This window comes from Saccopteryx leptura, chromosome 8 (assembly GCF_036850995.1).
Source record: "Saccopteryx leptura isolate mSacLep1 chromosome 8, mSacLep1_pri_phased_curated, whole genome shotgun sequence".
In the NCBI taxonomy this organism is placed as follows: Eukaryota; Metazoa; Chordata; class Mammalia; order Chiroptera; family Emballonuridae; genus Saccopteryx; species Saccopteryx leptura.
Genome location: NC_089510.1, coordinates 82,567,478 through 82,595,124, shown reverse-complemented (window position 1 = coordinate 82,595,124; position 27,647 = coordinate 82,567,478). Strand labels below are relative to the sequence as shown.

The 27,647-nt window shown below is 34.2% G+C and overlaps 1 protein-coding gene across 1 annotated transcript in view; it reads right to left on the bottom strand.

Annotated features, from left to right (window-relative positions):
• The window catches only part of SPATA16 (spermatogenesis associated 16), a 287,397-nt gene that overhangs the window by 153,055 nt on the left and 106,695 nt on the right, over positions 1-27,647 (bottom strand). Inside the window, exon 3 of the mRNA XM_066347709.1 lies at positions 2,137-2,226. Within this exon, the coding sequence (XP_066203806.1) occupies positions 2,137-2,226 (90 nt within the window). The remainder of the gene's footprint in view (positions 1-2,136; positions 2,227-27,647) is intronic.

The following is a 27,647-nucleotide window of genomic DNA, read 5'->3' as shown; positions in this document are numbered from 1 at the left end:
CCTTGATGTGTTAGTGTTTAAAGTGGTTTGTAAGAAACCTGAACCAAATTATCCTAATCTTTGAAGAAATTAATGCTAAACATGAATGGTTTATATATTGATTTATATTTGTTTTGCATTATAACTTTGATAGCTAAGAGACACTATAATATTCATATTCACAGTTCATATCCTTCTTTCCCTTGGGGGGAAAAAGACAACCGATACTATAAATTGAGGAAACCAAGGAAACCAACTGTATCTGAGAGTAATTGTATCTGTTTTTCTCTCGAAAAGTCTACACCAGCATAACCAGCAATTATCAGGAACTTTCAAGGAATATTGTCAGGTCAGTCACCAAATGGTATTAAACAGATATACTTATTTCACAAGGGTATACATGTCAAGGACAATGATTATTCAGTGCCAATTGTACATGGCACTGTAAGACATTCTTAATTTTCAAATTCTTGTTTATTTGTTTAGGACCCATAAAAAACTTTTGTCACTATTTTAACTCAGTTAGGCTTAATATAATTGATAACTTGGCTCTACTCCAAAACAAAAAGTCTGGATTTGTAGCAATTTCCATTTTTTATGGTATAAATTCTCTGAGGGTTGCCATTTCTCCTATAGCTTTCCAGAGTCTGTACAAACTGTTCCCAGCATACCACCATCAGCTTTTTACTAATTGCAATGTAGTTCTGAAGTTGCATCTAGCCTTCTTCTATTGATCTTTTTTTCCCTTTCTATTGGTCTTTTGATTACATTGTAAAGGCACATAATTTACGTCTTAAGAAAAACTGTTTTAATAGAATTTAAAAACCCGGTAAGCGGAAACTGATAAAGACACACTTTAATTTTTAAGAGTGGACATGAACACACAAGGAAATAGATATGTCATGTTGGTTGTTTGCCTGAAAGGTGACATTAGTTGAGATTATTCTGCCTTCCATATCCATCATTTAATTGAGTTTTGGTAACTCTTATAACCATCTTACATAAATGGAATTTATGTTAGCCTCATGCTAGTAGTATTATGGAATAATTTTATTATCTACTTAAATTCCTTAACTTCATTTTTCCAAGAAAGTGTTATTTGAAAATGTTCTAGAGACAGTAGCCACCTGCAACCTAGGCCTTTATTCCCTATCTATATTACTATAAAGGTATCCTTAAGAGTTTTGTTTGGAGTAAGTATAGAAACCATCCATACTTTCTTGCTAAAATCCTGGGTTGATAAAATGAATGAATAAGAAACAGCATGTACCTAAACATTGGGTGAGAAGAAAATTTTTTTGAGAGAATTCATAAAAGAGAGGGGAAGTCTGATATGACGAACTTGACCCAGTAAGATAAAAGCCTTGGTTGTCACAGGAAAGAGGAAACAGTATAGCAACGAGGAAGTTGCACAATTTTTGCAATTCTTTGCTATGTTTCTAGGTTCTGGAGATGAGAATACTAAAAGTGATTTCACTAAAATTTTTAGAGAGATCAAGGAAAGGGGGGGGGGAGAGAGAGAGGGAGAGAGAGAGATACATTGATCTGTTGTTCCACTTATTTTTGCATTCATTGGTTGATGCTTATATGTGCCCTGAACACATACAAGGATGGGACCCACAAACTTGGAATATCAAGATGATGCTCTAACCAATTGAGCTACTCGGCCAGGGATTCACTAACTTTCTATAAAACATTTGAATCCAAAAAGCAATACTTCGGGACACCTCTAATAGCCCTGTTATAACTGATGCCATCTCCTCTAGACATGGGCTCCTGGGGTCCTTTTCATGTGGTTGGATTTCATTTCCAGAACTCAAAAAAGAGATAGTCACAGAATTGTGCCATTAACACCAGGATCAGGAACATACTTGAGAAGTCAAGTTCATTTTTAGTTTTCCATGGAAGTTTTCTCATCATCATCAGTGAGCTCATGGCTGGAAAATTTGAATTTTACTAAGAGCTATGAATGCAGAGTAGCTTTAATTAAAGAAAAAGATAGTCAGTAATTGTTGGTTTGACTTTTATAAGACAATAATTCTGGTAAAATCATATTCCTTGAGAGTAATGGAAAGCTCTGTTATGCTATTACCAGAAGTGGAGAATGAGATTAATTTAACTTGAAATAAATCTTCACAAGATTTATAACAAACATACCGGGCAGCTTCTGAATATCTCTCCAGACATCTAAACACTGTTGCCTGACGAAGATGATTTCGGAAATAGGCCGGGTTTAAAACAATGCTCCTGTAAAAAGATAAAAGTAAAACAAATGTTATTAGGTTTTTAAAAGACAATTACTAGAAATGCATAGAAGTAAAATAACATGAATCCAATTTTAAATATTATATATTTTAAAAGATACTAATGAATGAAGCCCTTTTCTTCCTTTAATTGTCAGTGAAGACAAATTAGCAAGCATTATTGAAAAGCTAATTAACCAGTGCATGATAAAAGCAATTTTATTTACAGCAATTGGAGATCTTTTATAGATATAACAATGGCAAAGAAATTGAATCCAACTTATATTGCACATAAGACACACCATTATTTTATTTTCTTATGTTAATAAATCAGGCAAAATCACAGTTTATTCATGGTATGTCTACCTATAATGAAGAAAAAGGTCATTAGTTATTGAATTTCCATCGAAAGAATGAAACTTGGATTTGGATGACATTTTCTTTTGTGCTCCATAATTAGTTTTTGTGTCTTCCCCCAGGTGGACGACATAGTAGAATGGAATGAGCCATATACTGTTTAAGGACTCTGGTCTTGACATTGACACTTTGGGTAAGGCCTTTATTTGCTTTGGGTTTCCATTTTTCTTGAAATAACAAGTCTTAACGATTCTTTTACCATTTCATTGAGCTCTGGAACCTCAATCCAAGTCTACATGAGACAATGATCACTCCTCACCTGCCTTCTTCCCCTAGAGATAAACTGGTAGACGTTTTCTTCCTCGCCAGGCACTGTTCAAGACATCTGATATAATGAAGTGAATAAGACATAGTAGTCCATGGCCTCTTACTGAATGAGGAGACAGCATTAGTAAAAGTTTGAAATGTAGCTTACATTAACAATATGTTATGTTGTTGATATGGGGTAAAAAATGTTATAGAACTTACACAGGATTATTAAGTAACCTTCTTGTGAACCTTTTTTTGTATAAGTTGATGTAAATTATTTGGTATTAGTTCATCACTAATGTGGTTCCTGAGTTAGTGAAGTTTTACTGTACTCTATGGATAATAATTTGTATAACTAAATACAGTAATTCCCCATGAACAAAAATTATTTGTTTTGGTGAGTTCTGATTAAAATGTTGGAAATTTAAAAACTATTGTATGAGGTTAGTCCATATCAATACCAAAATACTAATATTTATGACTAATACTTTATGTTAATTATAAAAAGAATATGTTTATGTATTTTATCTTTGTAAAAATACTCTTATAGAAGTAGATCAGTGAAAATAAGAGCAGACCTCTGTCTAGTGGCCTGGCTTTTCCAACTCTAACCAGAAGTTTTTCGTTCACATGAAAGGTAAGTCTTCCTCTTTCCTTTGTAATCATTTATTTACTTACACATTTTAATAAATACCTATAAAATCCTTACTGAATGGATATCTCTAATCTGACATCTCTTGTCCATGATGTAGTGTTCTGGCTTTGCTAAGCTGTTCTTCAAAAATCTTACCTGCCAAAGATCTTTTGCTCAAAATGGATTAAACTGGAGAGAAAGATAGGGAATGGTAGACAGAAGTGGTAATGAGGGAAGAGTTTAGTGAAAGAGAAAGGAGAGGGGAAAAGAGTCATTAATATTGCTTTCGATATAGGAGAAAAGGAGATTTTTGTGGGTAAGAGACATTGGTGAGGGAAACACTGTTTCAGTGTGATTTTATAAAAAGATACATTTTTATTTTTTATTTTTTTAATTTATTGGGGTGTTATTGATTTACAAGTCCATACAGGTATCAAGTGTACAACTCTATAAAATATCATCTGCACACTACATTATAGGCCCATCACCCCAAGCTAAATCTCTTTTTGTTCCCTTTCCCCCTATTTTGCCCACCTGCACCTACTCCTACCCCCCTTTCCCTCTGACTATCCTCACACTATTATCTGTCTATGTGTTATATGCACATATATATATATGCTTTTTAAAATTCCTTCATCTTCTTTTATCCAACCTCCCAACCCTATCTTCTCTGACAGCTTTCAGTCTGTTCCTTGTATCTGTGCCTCTGCTTTTATTCTGTTTGTCAGTTTATCTTGTTCATCAGATTCCACATGTAAATGAGATCATACAATATTTATTTTTCTCTGACTAGCTCATCTCACTGGCACAATAATCTTCATGTCCATCTATGGTGTCACAAAAGGTAAGATTTGCTTTTTTAAAATTAATGATTGAGTAATATTTATATTTCACTGTGCAAATGTGCCACAGCTTTATCCACTCATCTACTGATGGCGACTTGGACTGTTTTTATTATTGATTATTGTAAGTAATATGCAATGAACATATATTGTTTTGGATTAGTGTTTTGAGTTTCTTAGGATATATTCCCAGATATGAGATCCCTGGATTAAAAAGCAGTTCCATTTTTAATTTTTTGAAGAAACTTTATATTGCTTTCCACAGTGGCCACGTGAGCCTACATTCCTACCAGCAGTGAACAAAGGTTTCCTTTTCTCCACATCCTTGCCAACACCTGTTGTTTATTAATTTTTTGATGATAGTCATTCTGACAGACATGAAGTGATATTTCATTGAGATTTTAATTTGCATCTCTAATAATTAGTGACATTGAACAATTTTTCATATGTCTATTGGCCATATGTATGTCTCCTTAGGGAAGTATCTATTTATGTCCTTTACCCATTTTTAAATTGGGTTGTCTTCTTGGTGTTGAGTTGTGTAAGTTCTTTATATATTTTGGAAATTAACCCCTTATCAGTTGTAGTATTAACAAATATGTTCTCTCATACAGTGGGCTGTCTTTTCATTTTATTGAGTTTTTGCTTTTTTGCAAAAGAAAAAATATAAGTTAAAATATTTTTTGTAATTTCCAGTCCTTTTGATGATGTTGAAGAACTATAAAAAGGCATGACTTTAGCAATTACTATTGTTCGACTGGACGGGGATCTTTTACCCATTATATCACCCTACACTGAACCACCTGAATCATAGCTTCATACAAGAAACCCCAAGGAAACATGGATGCAGTTGACCCTGACAGGTGGAGGTATAATTATAAAAGAATGTTTAGAAACATGGAATAAAATATTATCTCTGGCAATTTATTCTTTTTGACTCATAATTATTGAAGCATTCATTGTGCACTTATAATATACTTTGTTAGATATTTGGCAAGAAAATGTTACTGGTAATTATGAAGCCTAGTTTTTACATTTTTATTAATTTATTTGATGTTTTCCAAAGTGACATACCTTTTCAAAGATGAATTTTATGTTGTGTATAACTTGTAGAAGGAATGTTGATTTAGCCTTTAAAAAACTCTGAGTCATTTAGCATTTGATGTTAGTTAGGGACCTGTAAGGAGGCCCTCTATGACCAAAATGAGCAATACAACTAGACTGTAGTGAAAACAAAAATAAAAACAAAGAAACTAAAAACTACAATTACAATCAGAGAAAGAAGATCTCTTTGTTGATTGGTATGATTTAATCAGAGAGGAAACAACTCTAATTTAGATATGCAGATAAGGCTTTTGGTAAAAACAAGAATCATGTTAGAGAAAATAACTAAATTATTGTAGTCATCAAATTTTTCCAGAAAAATGGAGATGGTGTTAGCAATGAACACACTTACTCGATTGACTAACTCTACCTTAAGAGAATAAGATCATGTGAAATAATAAATATTAAAATAGATAAAAGTTTATTATCTTTATAAATTTAGTCCCTGTGTTGTATCTTATGTTTTCATTATTTTTATTTGTAAATGCTTTAAAATTTATCTTTTATATTAAAGTTTATATAACTTGTATGCATGCATACATGAATGTTTTAAGTCCTAAGGTCATAATGTTGTGAAGCCAGAATATAAATCTATTTTGGTGATTATTCAAGGTGTCTCAATTCACTTGTCAAATAATTTATTCTTTTCTCAGTGATTTTTTTTAGCAACAGAGACACAGAGAGGGACAGACAGGCAGGAATGGAGAGAGATGAGAAGCATCAATTCTTCGTCATGGCTCCTTAGTTGTTCATTGATTGATTTCTCATATATGCCTTGACGGGGTGGGGTGGGGGGCTACAGTAGAGCTAGTGACCCCTTGCTCAAGCCAGTGACTTTGGACTCAAGCCAACAACCTTGGTCTTTAAGCCAGAAACCTTTGGGCTCAAGCCAGCAACCTTGGGCTTTAAGCCAGCAACCTTTGGGCTCAAGCCAGTGAACATGGGGTCATGTATATGATCCCATACTAAAACTGGCAAGCCCATACTCAAGCCAGATGAGCCTGCACTCAAGCTGGCACATTTGAGGTTTTGAACCTGGGTCTTCTGTGTCCTAGTCTGATGCTCTATCCACTGCACCACTGCCAGGTCAAGCCTCTCAGTGAGCTTAAATGCCACTTTTATTTTATGTTCATATGCATGGTTAGATCAATAGCTGGACTTGGTAGGCACACTTTTTTATTTGTGTGTGTGTGTGTGTGTGTGTGTGTGTGAGAGAGAGAGAGAGAGAGAGAGAGAGAGAGAGAGGAAGAGAAAAAGATGAGAACCATCAACTTGTAATTGAGGCATTTTAGCTTTGCATTGATTGCTTCTCACATATGCCTTGACTGGGAAGCTCCAGTCAAATCATTGACCCCATATTCAAGCCAGCGATCTTGGGCTCAAGCCAGCAACTTTGGGCTTAAAGCCAGTGACCTCTGGACTCAAGTCAGTGACCATGGGGTCATGTTTATGATCCTGCGCTCAAGTTGGTGACCCCACACTCAAGCTGGATGAGCCCGTGCTCAAGCCGGCAAACTCCAGGTTTGAAACCTGGGACCTCAGTATCCCAGGTCGATGCTCTATTCATTGCACCATCACCAGTCAGGGTGTACACACACACTCTTGATCTGTCTGTTTCTGTGACAGAAACAAAATGTTTTAATTACTATCATCTAAAAATACACTTTAATTTCCTGAAGGGAGAGACTTGTCCAATGTTCTTTTTTTTTTTTCAAACATTTTTTTATTCTAATATGGCAAATTAATTCTTCCTGAAGAATTTTATATTCTTTATTTTTAAAATTGTAAAAATAGAATTTGGTGGTTTTCACTGATGTTTAGATAAAGGAATTAGATTAGTAGTAGGAAGAAGAAATATTTTTGTACTATTGTCTTTCTATCCAAGAAGGTAACATTTTTCTACTTAATTCAAATATTCTTCTATGCTCTCTAGTAATATTTTTCTTATTAATTCTCAAGTTTTAAAATTATACATGAGAATCTATATATACATATGTTCATATTATATATATTTTTGTGTATATATAATTTAACACTTAAAGTATGATCAATAGCACCCAGGTGGTCATTAGAAATAATGAAATCTTAATCTCCCCTTTCTGCAAACATACTGAATCTTTATTTTAACAAGACCTCCAGGTAATTTGTCTGTATATTAAAGTTTAAAAACCACTACATATCTGCATAGAGAAAATGAGATTTTTTTCTATTAACTTTCCTAAATTTTTAAAGTTAGCATTTAAATATGTACTCTAAAAAATACTTTTCATTCTTATGACTTACTGATAATATTGCAATAATTTAGCTTTATTCATATCATCTGCAAATAATGATGTTGGTACTTTTTTTCTTTATTTACATTTTTTTTCTTACTGTATAGGCTAATTTTTATTTATTTATATTTAGATTTTATTTATTCATTTTTATTGGAGAGAGAGAGAGAGAAGAAAGAGCTAGAACAGGAGGAGTAGAAAGCATCATCTCCCATATGTGCTTTGAACAGGCAATCCCAGCGTTTCAAACCAGTAACCTCAGGATTCCAGGTCGATGCTTTATCCACTGCGCTACCACAGGTCAGGTGCTGAAATATTTTTTAATAATTTAAATAAATTAGGCAGTCTAGGGATGCTTAAATATTTCACTGATAATTTTTATTAAGGATTGATTTGAGAAAAATTTATTTTCCAGAGTTAACATCAAAAATAAATATTTCATTTTTAAAAATACACTTTGGATCTATGAACATGATCTTGTAAATTATGTCTTTTAATCTTTTGTAAAATGATTTGAATTAATTTCTCATTCAAAATGAATTAAATAAGTGATGTCAGAGAAATGGTGCTGTGAGGAGTGCAACCGACAAATCTCCCCAAAATTTCATCAAGTTCATCAACCAGAGAAAGAAAAATCTATACTTGGAGAATCTGGGAGTTCCAAACACTGAAAACGAAGTGCTATCATCAAGACCACTCTCAGAAGCCATTAAGGAAAAGGAAATTGAATATTATGCATACAAAAGACAGAGATGGAGCACAGATAGATGACAAAAAAATCTATGGAGAAAAAATTTAATATATTGTAATTCTTGGATTTAAATGACAGAGAATTTAAAATAGAAATCCTTAAAATACTCAGAGATATACAAGAAAACACAGAAAGGCAATTTAGGGAGCTCAGAAAACAACTCAACGAACACAAAGAATATATTACCAAGGAAATTGAAACTATAAAAACAAATCAAATAGAGATGAAAAACTCAATTCACAAACTGAAAAATGAGGTAACAAGCTCAGCTAATAGAACAGTCCAGATAGAAGGTAGGATTAGTGAAATAGAAGACAAGCAACTTGAGGCACAACAGAGAGAAGAGAGACTCAAAAATTTAAAAAAATGAGAAAGCCCTTCAGGAATTGTCTGACTCCATCAAAAAGAATAACATAAGAATAATAGGTATATCAGAGGGAGAAGAGAGAGAAAATGGAATGGAGAATATATTCAAACAAATAATAGATGAGAACTTCCCAAGCCTGTGGAAAGAACTAAAGCCTCAAATTCAAGAAGCAAATAGAACACCGAGTTTTCTTAACCCCAACAAACCTACTCCAGGGCACATCATAATGAAAATGGCACAAACCAACGACAAAAAAAAAAAAATTCTCAAGGCAGCCAGGGAAAAGAAGAATACAACATATAAAAGAAGGCCTATTAGATTATCATCAGATTTCTCATCAAAAACTCTATCAGCTAGATGAGAGTGGACCCAATATTTAAAGCCCTGAAAGAGAGAAACTTTCAGCAAAGAATACTATACCCATTAAAGCTATCCTTCAAATATGAAGGAGAAATAAAAACAGTCACAAATACAGAAAAGATGAGGGAATTTATCATCAGAATACCCCTACTCCAGAAAATACTAAAGGAGGTTTTCCAACCAGATTCAAAGAACAAAACAAAAACAAAACCACAAGTAAAAGCTCCACCAAGAACAAAATAAAACAGAATTTAAAATATGACAACAAAAGCAAGAAAAAGGGGAGAAGACGGAGATTAACAGTAGCAAAGGTTAATGAAGTGCAGAAACACTCATAAGATAGGGTACTACAATGAATATGGTAGATACTCTTTTCATTACTTAAGGGTAACCACCCTTGAAAAAACCACCACAGAAGCACATGACTTAAAAAAGGTAGCAATGGAGGAAAGAAGTATGGAACACAAACAAACAAAAACAAATGATAGAAAAACAAAAGAGAAGAATCAAACAAGATACAAAATTAACAGGAAACAATTTATAGAATGGCAATAGAGAACCCAAAAGTGTCAATAAATACACTAAATTTAAATGGATTAAACTCACCAATAAAAAGACACAGAGTAGCAGAATGGATTAAAAAAGAAAATCCAACTCAATGCTGCCTACAAGAAACACATCTAAGCAACAAGGATAAAAACAAATTCAAAGTGAAAGGTTGGAAAACAATACTCCAAGCAAATAACATCCAAAAAAAGCAGGAATAGCAATATTCATATCTAATAATGCTGACTACAAGACAACAAAAGTAATCAGAGACAAAAATGGTCATTTCATAATGATTAAGGGGACAGTGAATCAAGAAGACATAACAATCCTTAATATATATGCACCAAACCAAGGAGCACAAAACTATATAACACAGCTACTTATTGACCTAAAAATAAAAACTGACAAAAATACAATCATACTTGGAGACCTCAATACACTGACAATGGCTCTAGATCGTTCATCCAAACAGAAAATCAATAAAGATATATTGGACTTAAACAAAACACTAGAATACCGGATATGATAGACATCAACAGGACACTTCATCCCAAAGCGGCAGAGTATACATATTTCTCTAGTGTACATGAAACATTATCAAGAATTGATCATATGTTGGGCCACAAAATTAACATCAGCAAATTCAGAAAAATTGAAATTGTACCAAGCATATTTTCTGATCATAAAGCCTTGATACTAGAATTCAACTGCAAAAAAGAGGAAAAAAGCCACACAAAAATGTGGAAACTAAACAACATACTTTTAAAAAATGAATGGGTCAAAGAAGAAATAAGCGCAGAGATGAAAAGATATATACAGACAAATGAAAATGAAGATACAACATATCAGAATCTCTGGGATGCAGCAAAAGCAGTAATAAGAGGGAAGTTCATATTACTTCAGGCTTATATGAACAAACAAGAGAGAGCCCAAGTGAACCACTTAACTTCACACCTTAAGGAACTAAAAAAAGAACAAAGACAACCCAAAACCAGCCGAAGAAAGGAGATAATAGAAATCAGAGCAGAAATAAATGAAATAGAGAACAGAAAAACTATAGAAAAAATTTATAGAACAAGGAGTTGGTTCTTTGAAAAGATCAACAAAATTGAAAAACTCTTGGCAAGACTCACCAAGGGAAAAAGAGAAAGGACTCATATAAACAAAATCCAAAATGAAAAAGAAGAAATCACCACAGACATCATAGATATACAAAAAATTATTGTAGAATACTATGAAAATCTATATACCACCAAATTCAACAATCTAGAGGAAAGGGATAAATTCCTACAACAATACAACCTTCCTAGACTGAGTCATAAAGAAGCAGAAAGCTTAAACAGACCAATTAGCTGGGAGGAAATAGAAAAAACTATTAAAAACCTCCCCCAAAATAAAAGTTCAGGCCCAGACGGTTATACTACTGAATTCTATCAAACATTCAAAGAAGACTTGGTTCCTAGTCTACTCAAAGTCTTCCAAAAAATTGAAGAAAAAGCAATACTTCCAAACACATTTTATGAGGCCAACATAACCCCCATACCGAAACCTGGCAAGGACAGCACAAAAAAAGAAAACTACAGACCAATATCTTTAATAAATACAGATGATAAAATACTAAACAAAATACTAGCAAATCGAATACAACAACATATTAAAAAACTAATACATCATGATCAAGTGGGATTCATCCCAGAATCTCAAGGATGGTTCAACATACGTAAAACAGTTAACGTAATATACCATATCAATAAAACAAAGAACAATAACCATATGATCTAATCAATAGATGAAAAAAGGCATTCGATAAAATACAACACAACTTTATGTTTAAGACACTCAACAAAATGGGTATAGAAGGAAAATATCTCAACATGATAAAGACCATATATGATAAACCATCAGCCAGCATCATATTAAATGGCATAAAACTGTGGTCTTTCCACCTTAAATCAGGAAAAAGACAGGGTTGTCCACTCTCTCCACTCTTATTTAACGTAGTGCTAGAAGTTCTGGCTAGAGCAATCAGACAAGAGAAAGAAATAAAAGGCATCCATATCGGAAAAGAAGAAGTAAAGGTATCACTTTTTGCAGATGATATGATCCTATACATCAAAAACCCCAAAGACTCCACAAAAAGATTACTAGAAACAATAAACCAATACAGTAAGGTTGCAGGATACAAAATTAATATACAAATGTCCATAGCCTTTCTATATGCCAACAATGAAATATTAGAAAACAAACTCAAAAAATAATCCCCTTCACGATTGCAACAACAAAAAATACCTAGGAATAAACATAACAAAGAGTGTAGGACCTATATAACAAAAACTACAAAGCACTGTTAAGGAAAATCGAAAAAGATACAATGAGATAAAAAAATATTCCTTGTTATTGGATAGATAGAATAAATATAATCAAAATGGCGATATTACCTAAAGCAATTTATAAATTTAATGCAATTTCCATCAAAATTCTTACAACATTTTTTAAAGAAATGGAAAAAAAAATCATTAGATTTATATGAAAGTATAAAAACTTCTGAATAGCGAAAGTAATCTTAAGGAAAAAGAATGAAGCTGTGGGCATTACAATATCTGACTTCAAACTATATTATAGGGCCACGACAATCAAACAGCATGATATTGGCAGAAAAATAGACACTCAGACCAATGGAACATAATAGAAAGTCCAGAAATAAATCCACATATATATGGTCAAATAATTTTTGATAAAGGGGCCAACAATACACAATGGAGAAAAGAAAGCCTCTTCAACAAATGGTGCTGGGAAAACTGGAAAGCCACATGCAAAAGAATGAAACTCGACTACAGCTTGTCTCCTTGTACTAAAATTAATTCAAAATGGATCAGAGACCTAAATATAAGACCTGAAACAATAAAGTACATAGAAGACATAGGTACTAAACTCATGGACCTGGGTTTTAAAGAGCATTTTATGAATTTGACTCCAAAGGCAAGAGAAGTGAAGGCAAAAATAAATAAATGGGACTATATCAGACTAAAAAGTTTTTGCCCAGCAAGAGAAACTGACAACAAAATAAACAGACAGCCAACTAAATGGGAGATGATATTTTCAAACAACAGCTCAGATAAGGGCCTAATATCCAAAATATACAAAGAACTCATAAAACTCAATAACAAACAATCAAACAATCCAATAAAAAAATGGGAAGAGTACATGAACAGACACTTCTCCCAGGAAGAAATACAAATGGCCAACAGATATCTGAAAAGATGCTCATTTTCATTAGTTATTAGAGAAATGCAGATCAAAACTACAATGAGAACCACCTCACACCTGTTAGATTAGCTATTATCAACAAGACAGGTAATAGCAAATGTTGGAGAGGCTGTGGAGAAAAAGGAACCCTCATTCACTGTTGGTGGGAATGTCAAGTAGTACAACCATTGTGGAAGAAAGTGTGGTGGTTCCTCCAAAAACTGAAAATAGAACTCCCTTATGACCCAGCAAGCCCTCTACTGGTATATACTCCCAAAACTGAGAATCATTGATATGTAAAGACACATGTAGCCCCATGTTTATTGCAGCATTGTTCACAGTGGCCAAGACATGGAAACAACCAAAAAGCCCTTCAATAGAAGACTGGATAAAGAAGATGTGGCACATGTACACTATGGAATACTACTCAGCCATAAGAAATGATGACATCGGATCATTTACAACAAAATGGTGGGATCTTGATAACATTATACGGAGTGAAATAAGTTAATCAGAAAAAACCAAGAACTACATGACTTCATACATTGGTGGGACATAAAAATGAGACTAAGAGACATGGACAAGAGTGTATTGGTTACTGTGGATGGGGGTGGGGGGGCACAGGAGGGAAGGAGGGAGAGGGAAAGGGGGAGGGGCACAAAGAAAGCTAGATAGAGGGTGACGGAGGACAATCTGACTTTGGGTGATGGGTATGCAGCATAATTGAAAGAGAAGATAACCTGGACATGTTTTATTTTAATATGTACCCTGATTTATTGATGTCACTCCATTAACATTAATAAAAATTTATTTATAAAGTAAAAAACAAAAAAACAAAATAAATTAAAATTAATAAACAGGATATTAAAGTTAAGTATTAAGAAAGCAAATGATAAAACAGAACTAGTTCTCCAGGACAGAAAGTGAACAAGCATAAAATTAAGATTTTTAAAATTATACTGTGATTTTAATAAAATATTATGCAAGAATTAAGTTACCAGAGTTTTATATTTTTTAATCTTTCAACCAAACTAATCTAGATTTATGTATTCATTCTATCATTCTTTTTGTTCTATTGCTCTGATTTTCTTTCTTTTTTTTTTTTTTTTAAGTAGAGGAGGGGAAATAGACAAACTCTAGTATGTGCCCCAACTGCGATCCATCCAGCAACCCTCATCTTGGGCCCATGATCAAATCAACCGAGCTATCTTCAGTGCCTAAGGCCAACAGTAGGACCACCCGAGCTGTCCTCAGTGACCTAGGCCGACGCTCGAACCAATAGAGCCACTAGCTGCAGGAGAAGAGAGAGAGAAGGGGGAGAGGAAGGGAAAGGCAGATGTTTGCTTCTCTTGTGTGCCCTGACTGGGAAATGAACCCAGGACATCTACCCACCAGGCTGATGCTCTATCCACTGACCCAACCAGCCAGGGCTCTTTTTGTCTTTTAATTCATTCATTTTTTCCTTTTATATTTGTTAATCTATTTTTGTCCTTTCTGTTTTTTATTATTTTTCTGTTTTGTTTGTTCTTTTACATTGTTCTTTATATTCCACATCTAAGTGAAATGATATGGTATTTGTGTTTTTTTTTACTTATTTTGCTTGGTATAATACCCTCTTGGACTATGCTGTCACAAATGGCAAGATTTCATTCTTTTTTATGGCTGAGTACTATTACATGGGATATATGTACCACAGCTTTAGACCTGAATGTTAATAATGGATTGTTACCATTTCAAAATTTAGTTTGTTTTTAAAGGAAATATTGATTTCATGTTTTTGCATTCTATAATTCTCAGAAAATATACTTATTTATTATTATTTTTATTATTATTATTTTTTTTCTTTTTCTTTTTTTCTGAAGCTGGAAACAGGGAGAGATAGTCAGACAGACTCCCGCATGCGCCTGACCGGGATCCACCCGGCACGCCCACCAGGGGCGATGCTCTGCCCACCAGGGGGTGATGCTCTGCCCATCCTGGGCATCGCCATATTGCGACCAGAGCCACTCTAGCGCCTGAGGCAGAGGCCACAGAGCCATCCCCAGCGCCCGGGCTAACTTTGCTCCAATGGAGCCTTGGCTGCGGGAGGGGAAGAGAGAGACAGAGAGGAAAGCGCGGCGGAGGGGTGGAGAAGCAAATGGGCGCTTCTCCTGTGTGCCCTGGCCGGGAATCGAACCCGGGTCCTCCGCACGCTAGGCCGACGCTCTACCGCTGAGCCAACCGGCCAGGGCTGAAAATATACTTATTTTAATACATTTATTTAGTTCAGTTTTATTGAAGTGTGATTTACATGCAGTAATATTCACCATTTCAAAGCATATAGTTTGTGCATTTTGACAAATTTCTAATTATCACCACAATAAAGATGTAGAATATTTATTTATTCATTTATTTATTTAGAAAATTAAATTTAACAGGGTGACATTGGTCAATAAGGGTACATAGATTTTGGGCAAACATTATTTGAACAGATGATTATGTTGTAAGCCCATCACCCAAAGTCAAATCATCCTTTGTCACCTTATATTTGTCCCTATTCCTCACTCTTTACCTTCCCTCTCCCCCAACCCCTTCCCCTGGTAACCACTGCACTTTTATCTATGCCCATGAGTCTTGATTTTGTGTCCCACCTATGTGTGGAATCACACTGTTTTTAACTTTTTATGATTTACTTATTTCACTCAGTATAATGTTATCAGGTCCATCCATGTTGTCATAAATAATACTATGTCATTGTTTCTTATGGCTGAGTAGTATTCTATTGTGTATATGTGCCACATCTTCTTCATCCAATCCTCTATTGAAGGGCACTTTGGTTGTTTCCATGTCTTGGCCACCGTGAACAATGCTGAGATGAACATGGGGTGCATGTGTCTTTATGAACCAGTGTTTTTCAGTTTTGGGGTATGTACAGTAGAGGGATTGCTGGGTCATATGGTAGTTCTAATCCTAATTATTTGAGGAAACACCATACTTTCTTCCATAATGGTTTTACTACTTTACATTCCCACCAACAGTGAATGAGGGTTCCTTTTTCTCCACAGCCTTTCCAATGCTTGTTATTACCTGTCTTGTTGATAATAGTTAATCTAAGAGCTATAAGGTAGTATCTCATTGTAGTTTTGATTTGCATTTCTCTAATAGCTAGTAAAGATGAGCATCTTTGCCTGACCAGGCAGTGGCGCAGTGGATAGAGCGTCGGACTGGGATGCGGAAGACCCAGGTTCGAGACCCCGAGGTCACCAGCTTGAGCGCGGGCTCATCTGGCCTGAGCAAAAGCTCACCAGCTTGAGCCCAAGGTCACTGGCTCAAGCAAGCGGTTACTTGGTCTGCTCAAGGCCCGCGGTCAAGGCACATATGAGAAAGCAATCAATGAACAACTAAGTTGTTGCAACGCGCAATGAAAAACTAATGATTGATGCTTCTCATCTCTCCATCCTGTCTGTCTGTCCCTGTCTATCCCTCTCTCTGTCTCTGTAAAGAAAAAAAAAAAAAGAAAAAGATGAGCATCTTTACATATATCTTATTGGCAATTTGTATTTCTTCTTGTGAAAAGTGTCTGTTCAGTTCCTTTCCCCATTTTTTTTATTGGATTATTTACTTGATTGTTGATGAGTTTTGTGAGTTCTTTATATATTTTGGATACTAACTCCTTATCAGAGCTGTTGATTGCAAATATCATCTCCCATTTAGTTGGCTTCTGTTTTGTTGTCAGTTTCTTTTGCTGTGAAGAAGCTTCTTAGTTTCCTATATTCCCATTCATTTATTTTTGCCTTTACTTCCCTTTCCTTTGGGGTCAAATTCATAAAATGTTCTCTAAGGCCAAGGTCCATGAGTTTAGTATCTATGTTTTCTTCTATGTAATTTATTGTTTCAGATCTTATATTTAGGTCTTTGATCCATTTTGAATTTATTTTTGTGCATGGGGATAAACTGTAGTCAAGTTTCATTCTTTTGCATGTTGCTTTCCATTTTTCCCACCACCATTTACTGAAGAGGCTTTCTTTTCTCCATTGTGTGTTTTTGGTTCCTTTATCAAAGATGATTCACCCATATGTGGTTTTATTTCTGGGCTCTCAATTCTGTTTCATTGGTCTGTTTTGATTATCATGGCTCTAGTATAATTTGAAGTTAGGTATTGTAATTTCTCCAGCTTTTTTTTTTTTTTTTCCCCCTCTTTCTTAGGATTAATTTGGTATTTGGGGTTTTTTATGGTTCCATATAATCCTGATGATTTTTTGTTCCATTTCTTTAAAAAATTACATTGGAATTTGGATGGGAATTGCATTAAATTTGTATATTGCATTGGGTAATATGGCCATTTTAACTATATTTATTCTTTCTGTTTAAGAACATGGAATATTTTCCATTTCATTGTGTCTTTTTCAATTTCCTTTAATAATGCTGTGTAGTTTTCAGTATATACAGTACTTTACATTCTTTGTTATGCTTATCCCTAGGTATTTCTTTTTTTGCAACTGTAAAAGGGATTATTATTTTGAGTTTCTTTTCCAAAGTTTCACTGTTGGTATATATCAAAGTAATAGACTTCTGTATATTAATTTTGTATCCTGTAAACTTACTGTACTGGTTTAATGTTTCTAATAGTCTTTCTGTGGAGTCTTTGGTGTTTTCTAATATACAGAATTGTGTCATCTGCAAAAATGATACCTTTATGCATTCTTTTCTGATATGAATGCCTTTTACTTCTTTCTCTTATCTGATTCCTCTGGCTAGAACATCTAGCACTATGTTGAATGGGAATGGAGAGAGTGGACAACCTTGACTTTTTCCTGATTTTAGAGAAAAAGCTTTCTGTTTTTTACCATTTAGTATGATGTTAGCTGATGGTTTGTCATCTATGGCCTTTATTATGTTGAAGTATTTTCCTTCAGTACCCATTTTATTGAGTGTTTTAAACATAAAAGGATGTTGTAGCTTACCGAATGCTTCTCTGTATCTATTGATAAGATCATATTGTTTTTGTTCTGTTTTGTTGATATGATGTATGATGTTAATTTTTTTATGTATGTTGAACTATCCTTGTGCTTTTGGAATGAATCTCACTTGATCACGATGTATTATTTTTTAATATGTTGTAGTATTCAATTTGCTAGTATTTTGTTTAGAATTTTTGCATCTGTATTCATTAGAGATATTGGTCTGTAGTTTTTTGTTTTTTGTTTTTTGTACTTGCCAGGTTTTGGTATGAGGGTTTTGTTGGCCTCATAGTACGTATTTGGAAGTATTGCTTCTTCTTCAGTCTTTTGGAAGACTTTGAGAAGGATACAAATCAAATTTTCTATAAATGTTTGGTAGAATTTACTAGTGTAGCCATCTGGTCCTGGACATTTGTTTTGAGGGAGGTTTTTGATAGTTGTTTCTATTTCCTCACTGCTCATGGGTCTTTTTTGGCTTTCCACTTCTTCATGACTCAGTCTAGGAAGATTATATAGTTCTAGAATTTATTCATTTCTTATAGATTGTTGAATTTGGTGGCATGTATTTTTTCATAGTATTCTATAATGATCCTTTGTATATCTATTATGTCTGTGGTAATTTCTTTTCTTTCATTTTGGATTTTGTTTATGAGTCCTTTCTCTATTTTCCTTAGTGAGTCTTTCCAGGGGCTTGTCGATTTTATTGATCTTTTCAAAGAACCAGCTCTTTGTTATATTAATTTTTTCTATAGTTATTCTGTTCTCTATTTCATTTATTTCTGCTCTAATTTTTATTATTTTCCTTTTTTTCTGCTGGTTTTGGGTTGTCTTTGTTCTTTTTATTTTTTTTTTAGTTTCTTAAGATGTGCTGTTAAATTGTTTACTTTGCCTCTCTCTTATTTTTTGATATAAGCCTGTAGTGATATGAACTTCCTCTCATTATTGCTTTAGCTGCATCCCAAAGATTCTGATATGCCATGCTGTCATTTTTGTTCATCGGTATATATTTGATCTCTGCGTTTATTTATTCTTTGACCCAGTCATTTTTTAGAAATATGTTGTTTAATTTCCACAGTTTTGTGGGTGTTTTTACTTCTTTTTTGTTGTTGAATTCTAATTTCAAAGCCTTATGAACAGAGAATATGCTTGGTATAATTTCAATCTTTCTAAATTTGTCAGTGGTTGTCTTAGGGCCCAACATATAGTCTATTCTTGAGGATGTTCCATGTATACTGGAGAAAAATGTATACTCTGATGTTCTGGGATGAAATATCCTGTAGATGTCTATTCTGTCCATTTGTTCTAGTGTTTCATTAAACCTTTTGAGTAGTGAGTTTTTTTCATGCTTGCTGACTCCAAGGAGTTATTTTTCAAAAAATGCAATTAGTTCTAGTTACAGTTTTATTAACCTAAAATCATGTTTGATAACCAATTTATAGAATCAAGAAAAACATACATTTGCCTTTTTAAAATGTTACCTTACACATTTTTAAAATAAAAATTTTTGTGCAATCGTACTCGATGGTCAGGAGGCATGAGGATGTCCATAAACATTCATATGAGTCAAAGGATTAAGACTGATATTTCTTATTGATTTCTTATTTGGATGAATGATTTACAACCATCAATGTTGTATTGTGATCTCCAAGTATGATTGTATTTTTGTTGGTTTCTATTTTTAGATCAGTTAGTAGATTTTTTATATATTTTGGTGCTCCCTGGTTTGGTGTATATATATTAAGAAGTATTATATCTTCTTGATACAATACTCCCTTTATCATTATTAAATGACCATCTTTGTGTCTGAACACTTTTGTTGTCTTTTAGTCAGCATTGTCAGATATGAGTATGGCTATACCTGCTTTTCTTTGGATATTATTTGCTTGGAGAATTGTTTCCAATATTTTACTTTGAATCCATTTTTTTCTTGTAGGTTTGATGTGTCTCTTGAAGGCAGTATATGTTTGGGTTCACATTCTGATCCAATCTGCTACTTTGTGCCTCTTTATTGGTATGTTCAATTCATTTATATTTAATGTAATTATTGACACTTGAGGATTTCCTATTGCCATTTTATATATTGCTTTCTGATAGCTCTGCATCTTGTTTGGTTATTCTCTTTTGTTTTTCTGTCATTTGTTTTTGTTTGGTGGTATGCCATACTTCTTTCTTCTCTTGCTTCTTTTTTAAGCTATGTGTTTCAGTAGTGACATTTTCAGGGGTGGTTATCATTAGGTTATTAAAAAAGAAAATATATTTATTAGAGCCCATTATCTCATGAGTGCTCCTGCACTCCATCCTCCTTTGCTACTGCTGAGCTTTGTTCTACCCCCCTTTATGTTATTGTTGTCACAGATTATTCTTGTTTTTATTGTGATCTTGTTGGAGCTTTTACTTGTAGCTTTGTTTTTTCTTTGTATCTGGTTGCAAACTCCCTTTAGTATTTTCTGTATGGAAGTTTTTCAGTGATAAATTTCTTCAGCTTCTCTATGTCTGTAAATGTTTACATTTCACCTTCATATTTGATGGATAGTTTTGATAGATACAGTATTCTTGGCTGGTAGTTCCTCTCTTTCAGTACTTTAAATGTTGGGGTTCATTCTCTTCTGGTTTGTAGAGTTTCTGCTCAGAAGTCTGATAATAACCTAATGGGCCTTCCTTTATATGTTATATTATTCTTTTCCCTTACTTCCTTGAGGATTCTTTCTTTGGCCTTGATTTGTAATAATTTCATTACAATGTGGTTTGTAGTAGGTCTGTTTGGGTTGAAGTAAATTGGTGTTCTGTTTGTTTCTTGGATTTGAGGCTCTAACTCTACAGGCTTGAGAAATTCTCATCAATTATTTGTTTGAATATGTTCTCCATTCCCTTTTTCCTCTCTTTTTCTTCTGATATACCCATTATACTTATATTGCTCTTTCTGGTGGAGTCAGACAATTCTTGTAGTGCTTTCTCACTTTTTATTTTTTAATTCATGGGTCTCTCTTTTCTTCTCTCTATAGTATCTTTAGTTGCCTGTCTTCAGTGTCACTAATTCTCTCCCCTATCTTGTCTGTTCTTTTTGTGTGTGTGGGACAGAGAGAATAAGAGAGAGGGACAGACAGGAACAAAGAGTGATGAGAAACATCAATTCTTCACTGCGGTTCCTTAGTTGTTCATTGATTGATTTCTCATATGTGCCTTGACTGGGGGGCTACCCCTTGCTTGAGCCAGCAACCTTGGGCTCAAGCTGGTGAGCTTTGCCCAAACCAGTTGTGCACGTGCTCAAGCTGGCGACCTCAGGTTCTCAAACCTGGGTCCACCACAACCCAGTCCAACACTCTATCCACTGCACCACTGCCTGGTCAGGCCTCTTGTCTGTTCTTTTAGCTAAGCTTCCTATCTCATTTTTCAGTTCATGTATTGAATTTTTCATCTCTGGTTTTTCTTTATAGTTTCAATTTTCTTGATGAAGTACTCTTTTTGTTCATTAATTTGTTTTTTTGAGTCACTAAATTGCTTTTCAGTGTTTTCTTATATCTCATTGAGTATTTTAGAACTTCAATTTTGAATTTTTTGTCATTTAGCTCCAAGGTTTCCATGTAATTAAGAATTTTTTTCCAGAAATTTTTTATCATCTATCTGAGCTGTGTCTCTGTCTTGTGGATTCATGATATTTGATTTCTTCTTCCTTGATGGCATTTGAGAGTGGTATTGCTAATAATACTAATAAGAGATAACTAAAAAAAATTATAAAAGTATAGTGAAAACATAAAAATTCTATAAATAATGATAAGTAGAACCAAAACTACAGAGAACAAGGAGCAGGAAATGAGGACAAATTTAAAAAAAGAAAAAAAAGTGAAATCAAAACCAATAAAACACCTCAAAAAAGTATGAGTCCACAATATAAAAATTTGAAGAAAAATGAAGTTCATATGAGAGGGGAGGGAAAGCAGGGAAAGAAAAAAGAGAGAAAGAAAAGAGTAAAAGAGAAAGTGTCAGAAATGAAATCCTAAAAAAAGAATAATAAATATAACAACTAAGGATAATAAAGTTCAAATGGAAAAAAGAGAAAGAAGAAAAAGGAAAGAAGAATAAATGAGAAGAAACAAAAAATTTTTTTTTTCAGTTTTGAGAGGTAACTTTTTTTTTTTCCTGGCGGGTAGTACTGTACTATAAGTTTTGCCTCTGTGAGGTTCTTAGGCAGAGTTCTGGTGAGGCATCACTGTCTTAATGATGTAGGCAGGGCCACAGTAGTCTTATTAGGGCTTTGCAATTTATGACTCTCGCAATGGTGGTCTCAGGTCTCCGAGCACCTCTCCCCACATCTCAACAGAGCAGGGGATCAAATGTGAGGCATCTCTGTCTTTCACAGGAGAGAGCGGCTGGGAGATTCAGCTGTGGGGGATCTGCTACAGCTACTGTTTGCACAGCAAGGTGAGCAATGTGGCACTTGGAAATCTGCGGGAGATGCAGCCTGGTCTTCTCTCTGAGACCCCTCAAAGTGTGGCTTTTAGGCAGGGCAGGGGATGTGCAACACAAGCTGATGGTGCCCACATGCCCTGGCCCCCAAGCATCAGCAGTGGAATGGATTGCAGATCAAGTGCACTTCCATTCCAGGCAAGCTAAGCTTCATGGGCTGTGTATGGCAGATCCAACATGCGCCAATAGCATAACCAGTCTCCATGGGCTATTCACGTGCAGATCTAGGGAGCACTGATGGCTGTATGCACTCTCAGCACTTGCAATTGTAAGTGGAGCCCAGGGATGCAGGCAGACCCTGGGAACCAGCTGTGTTCCTGCTCTTGGTTATGCACATGCCTTAAATCAGCTCCTTCCCCTCTACCAATCAGTCTCTCCACTTCTCCTGGCTCTGAAGCAAAACCCACACTAAAAGTGCCTCCCTCCCTCAGATCAGTGAGGAGAGAGAAAAACTCGGTCTTCCGGCTTTTGTCCTCCAGGAGTGGATCTTATTTTCAGCCCACCTTCTCACCAATCAAACCTTTGTTCATCCAGTGTGTGGCTATTTCAGGTACACTTGCAAATCCTGCTGGGACTCCTTCTCTGCTTATAGTTGTTCAATTTGTTGAAATTTCAAGGCGAGAGATTGAGAGCATCTCTCATGCCACCATTTCTCTGACATCACTGTGATATAGAATATTTCCAACCATACAAAAAGTGGCAACTGAGTCGGGAGAGTTTTTTACCTATTCCCTCAGTGACAGGTATGTTTTGCTTCTACTTCTTCACTAGAAGCCATGGGTTTTTGCCTGTGAATAAGAATGTTATTTATCACTCTTTCAGGGGCTTAAGGTTTTGGCTTCACATAAAAGTAGAGCTCAGGGAAGCAAGTTCTCATTTAGGCAATGATGCCTAAGCTCAGTTTGCTTTACTTTGCTTGGTCATTAGTGAAGTGAATTAGCATTGATTCATCCTTCTGAATGACACCATCTTACTGTCTTTGAAAGGTGCTGACATATTGTTTTAAAAATAGTTGGTAGATCTAGAGAATGCCTGGAATATGGAACATTTTAATTTCACCAAAGCATGATGATATCCATATGGAAAAGATGGTGACATTTATGCAGGATAATAGCACTATTTGGTAGATTATAAGTGGTTGAACAAATTCATCAATACTCTTTAAGCATGGTCTGGTTTGTTATGAAAGAAAGGATTTAATGGCTTATCTTTAGCCCTTTTTTGTAAGCAATATATCCATTAGTAGCTAAGATTAAGAAATTGAAGAGTTGCCAGTGAAAATTTCAGATGGCATAAATTTGACCTAACAAGGAACTACTATCATGACAGAAGCTAAATTAAAATGGCCTGGACTAGTTAAAAATAAAAAAAAACTTATGTCATGAATTTTTTAAAAATCAGTTTTATAAATATAATCACAGCTTGAGTGTGACAGTGTTGTAGAAGTCTGAATATTTAAACTAATCACAAGCAAAATGTGGTATTATAAAATGATAGAGCTAAAAAAACTACATAAAATTTTACATGAATTCAATCAAAGGTATTGTGTCTAAATAATATATAATATTTCCATTGAATTGTGCCTTTGCCATATAGTCTCTTGAATCCATATATTGTTCAGGACATCTGTGAGAAGCATCATCATATTGGAGTGTGTCTAGAGTATCCAATGGGTTTGGAGAACAGTATGTGAAAAATGTGGAAGGAAAATGATACATTTAGAGAGTTAAATAAGATTAGTAGAAGCTAAATAAGTACTTTCAAACACAAAGGCCAACCATGTGGAAAATAGAATAATTATCCTATGTAATAACAGATGAGGCCAAGCAAAAACCAGTATCATAAAGTTATAAATAGTTTAGTTCATCATAAGGAGACTTATTAACCAATGATGTAACAGGCTTTGAGGAGAGTTTCTTATTACTGGAATCATTTAAGTGATATTTAGAATGCCATCTGTCAGGGTGTGTAGAAGAAATTCTTGACTGAATGGGAGATTAGACTAAATGACTGTCAAGTATAATAAAAAAAATCCCTTATAATACATTGTTGAGCACTGTGAAGGGTTTGAATTTTTTCCTTCTTGCAAGTTAACAAGTTAGCATGACACAGTTTCATGGATGTTTCTGGCCCCTCCAGGGCCAGAGACAAAGGAAAGCTTTCTGTTCATAGCAATGGCAGTAGCCAGTATGCCAGACTTTTGTTGTATGGCTGCAATTCCCAGATAGCAATGAAAAGAAGTCCAGCTGACACCTTCATATGCAGCAGGTTGCATTAGAGGGGAGGAATGCTGAGTTTAGGGAATCTAAATCTTTTATAATAAGCTGTAATGAGCACGCCTATTCTTAGCTCTAGAGGGAGACACTAACTCCATCTTCGAAGGTGTAAGCAGGCCTTTTCTTCCAAAGCTATTTACCACACAATCTTTTAAAAGATAGTCCAGAGCAAAGTCCAGTCAGTGCCTTTTTCAAAGGTCATGCAAAAAAAAATGTGGGAGACCCATGGAGAATTGTCTCCCTATAGAGATAATTTTTGTTTAGATGTGCAAGTACTATTTGTTCTATTCATGCCATTAATGAATAAAAAAGTGTTCATAACTAAGTCTAAAAAAATAGCATACAAAAATGAATAAATGCCTAATGTTAAAAACTGAGTAATTACATTATTATCTATTTATATTCTGGTCTAAGAAGAGTTTAAGGCAGTTTTAGAATACTTAGATTCAAGTAAAAATAACTGATGGAACAAAAGAAAATATAGATGAATTAGACTCTATTAAAATTAAAAGGTTTTGTGCATCAAACAGCACTGTCAGAATAAAAAGACAACCTATGGAATGGAAGAAAATATTTGCAAATCATATATCTGGTAAGGGAATAATATCCAGAATATGTATAGGAGTTCCTACAATTCAATAATAAAAAATATTAAGAACAAGCAAAGGACTAGAATAAGCATTTCCTCAAAGAAGATATACAAACAACCAACAGCACATGGAAAGATGCTCAAGTCACTAATTATTAAGGAAATAGAAATGAAAACCACAATGAGATAGCACCTCACATTCATTAGAATGACTATCAACAAAACAGAAGATAACCAGTGTTGGCAAGAATCTGGGGAAATTGGAACCTTGAGCATGGTGTATGGAAATATAAAATGTTTCAGCTGTTGTAGAAAACAGTAGGGCAGTTCCTCAAAAATATTAAAATAGAATTAATGATTAAGCAATCCAACCTCTGTGTATGTACCCAAAAGAACTGAAAGCAGAGCTTTAATTATAACATCATTTGTACTAGGTAAAAGATAGAAGCATCACAAATGTCCATCAGCACTTGTGTTTACCAGCAGGAATGGACAAACACAATGCGGCTTATACATATACTAGAATATTATTTAGCCTTTAAAAAGGAAGACATTTTTATACATACTACAACATGGATGAACCTTCAAGACAGTATGCTAGGTTAAATAAGTTAGTCACAAAAAGACAAACAGTATATACTTTCACTTATTGAAGTTACTTAGAGTAGATAAATTCATAGAGACATCAGTTGCCAGGGGCTGGGGTGAGAGGGCAATGGGAAGTTGTTGTTTAATGGTACAGTTTTAGTTCTTCAAGATGAAAAGAATTCTGGAGATTGGTTGTACAACAATGTGAATGGACTTACCACTCCTGAGTTGCATAGTTAAAGAACGGATAAAATGGTAAAATTTATGTTACACGTGTTTTATTATAATTAAAAAGAAAAGAAAAAATGTCTGGATGAGGAAAGAAAGATTAAAAGGAGAGTGAAGATGAAGCCTAGGTGAGGTCAATACACAAAATATATCAGAAGATCCTGAGAATTTGGTTGAAATGGACTAAACGTTTTCTTCTGTGTTTGCTGGTAGCTAATGAAAAGAGGGCATACAGTTTGTTTTAAACAAGCCAGTTGCTCAATTCAAATATTTCTTGTAGTATAATCAGAAAGATCACTTTATACAAAGATGACCTATAATAAAACAATTTATCCTCAGTAACAGATTTATAGAAAAGTCAGAAAATGTTCCATACAGTTGCCTTTTAGGGTTTTTTGTTTTTTTTTTAGCATGGGTTGTTAGCATACTAAATCTCAATCTAGTAACCTAAATTCTGGGTAGGTGGAAGGAATGGACATGGAAAACAAACTTATGCAATAATGCTGTCACTATACAAGGATCCAGAGAAATCTTAGTAATTGTATCTTTTTTAAAATTGGATTTATTGGGGTGACACTGCTTAACAAAATTAATACAGGTTTCAGGTGCAAAACTTCACAATATATCTTCTGTACACCATATTGTGTGGTCACCCACCAAGTCAAGCTGTTTGCTATTTGGTCACTTGGTTCACTGCAGAAGATTGATGATTAGAATGGAAAGCAAAAATAAAGTATAACAGTCCTCACACTTACTGAGAAGAAATGAGAAGTCCATTGCTCACTTTAAATATCTTACATTGACAAGCAAGACAGAACAATAGACTGACCCAATTTAATTTACATGGGAGAAATGGAACTATTTTATAAAGTATTGGAGCATAAAATTAGAATTAAGAGCATTGGTTTTTGAAGTAAGAAAATTACAGCAGATTGTTGTCGAATAAAGCATCTAGCTCTGCCAAAACAGTAGCAAAGTATGTTTTGCAAAAGCATATAAGTAAAACCTAGCTCTTTAGGGAAACAGCAAGAAGAAATAATTCTCATATATTTCTTGAGATCCCAGCATGTACATGACACAGAAGAAAACAAGTTTAGAGAAGAAGCCAAACTGGGAAGTAAACCATATATTATCCCTGATGTTCTGTCTTCCCCTACCCTAGTTACAATTAATTATGTGGAAAATATTAAATATGAAAACAACAAATTACTCAAATTGAAAAATAAAGTTTAGTTCTTGATACAACCAAGAGCTGATGAGATAAATACTTTACAAAATTGTTATATTGTCACGGTACTAAAAAATATATAGTTAGAAGGGAGATGTTGTCTGTCTTCTTTATAGAGTTAGTAATAAATATATGTTAAGGAGTGATTAGGATTAATTATGTTTAATTATGTTTTACTTTAAAATTTGAGTATGAGAATTTTTTGTTTAGAAAAATGAAATGCATTTTAAAGAATTCAAATAACAAACAATGAATTATCAATTCTATAAAATAGAAAATTTTAGAAAGAAGCTTTTAGTCCTCCACATCTTCTAAAAATA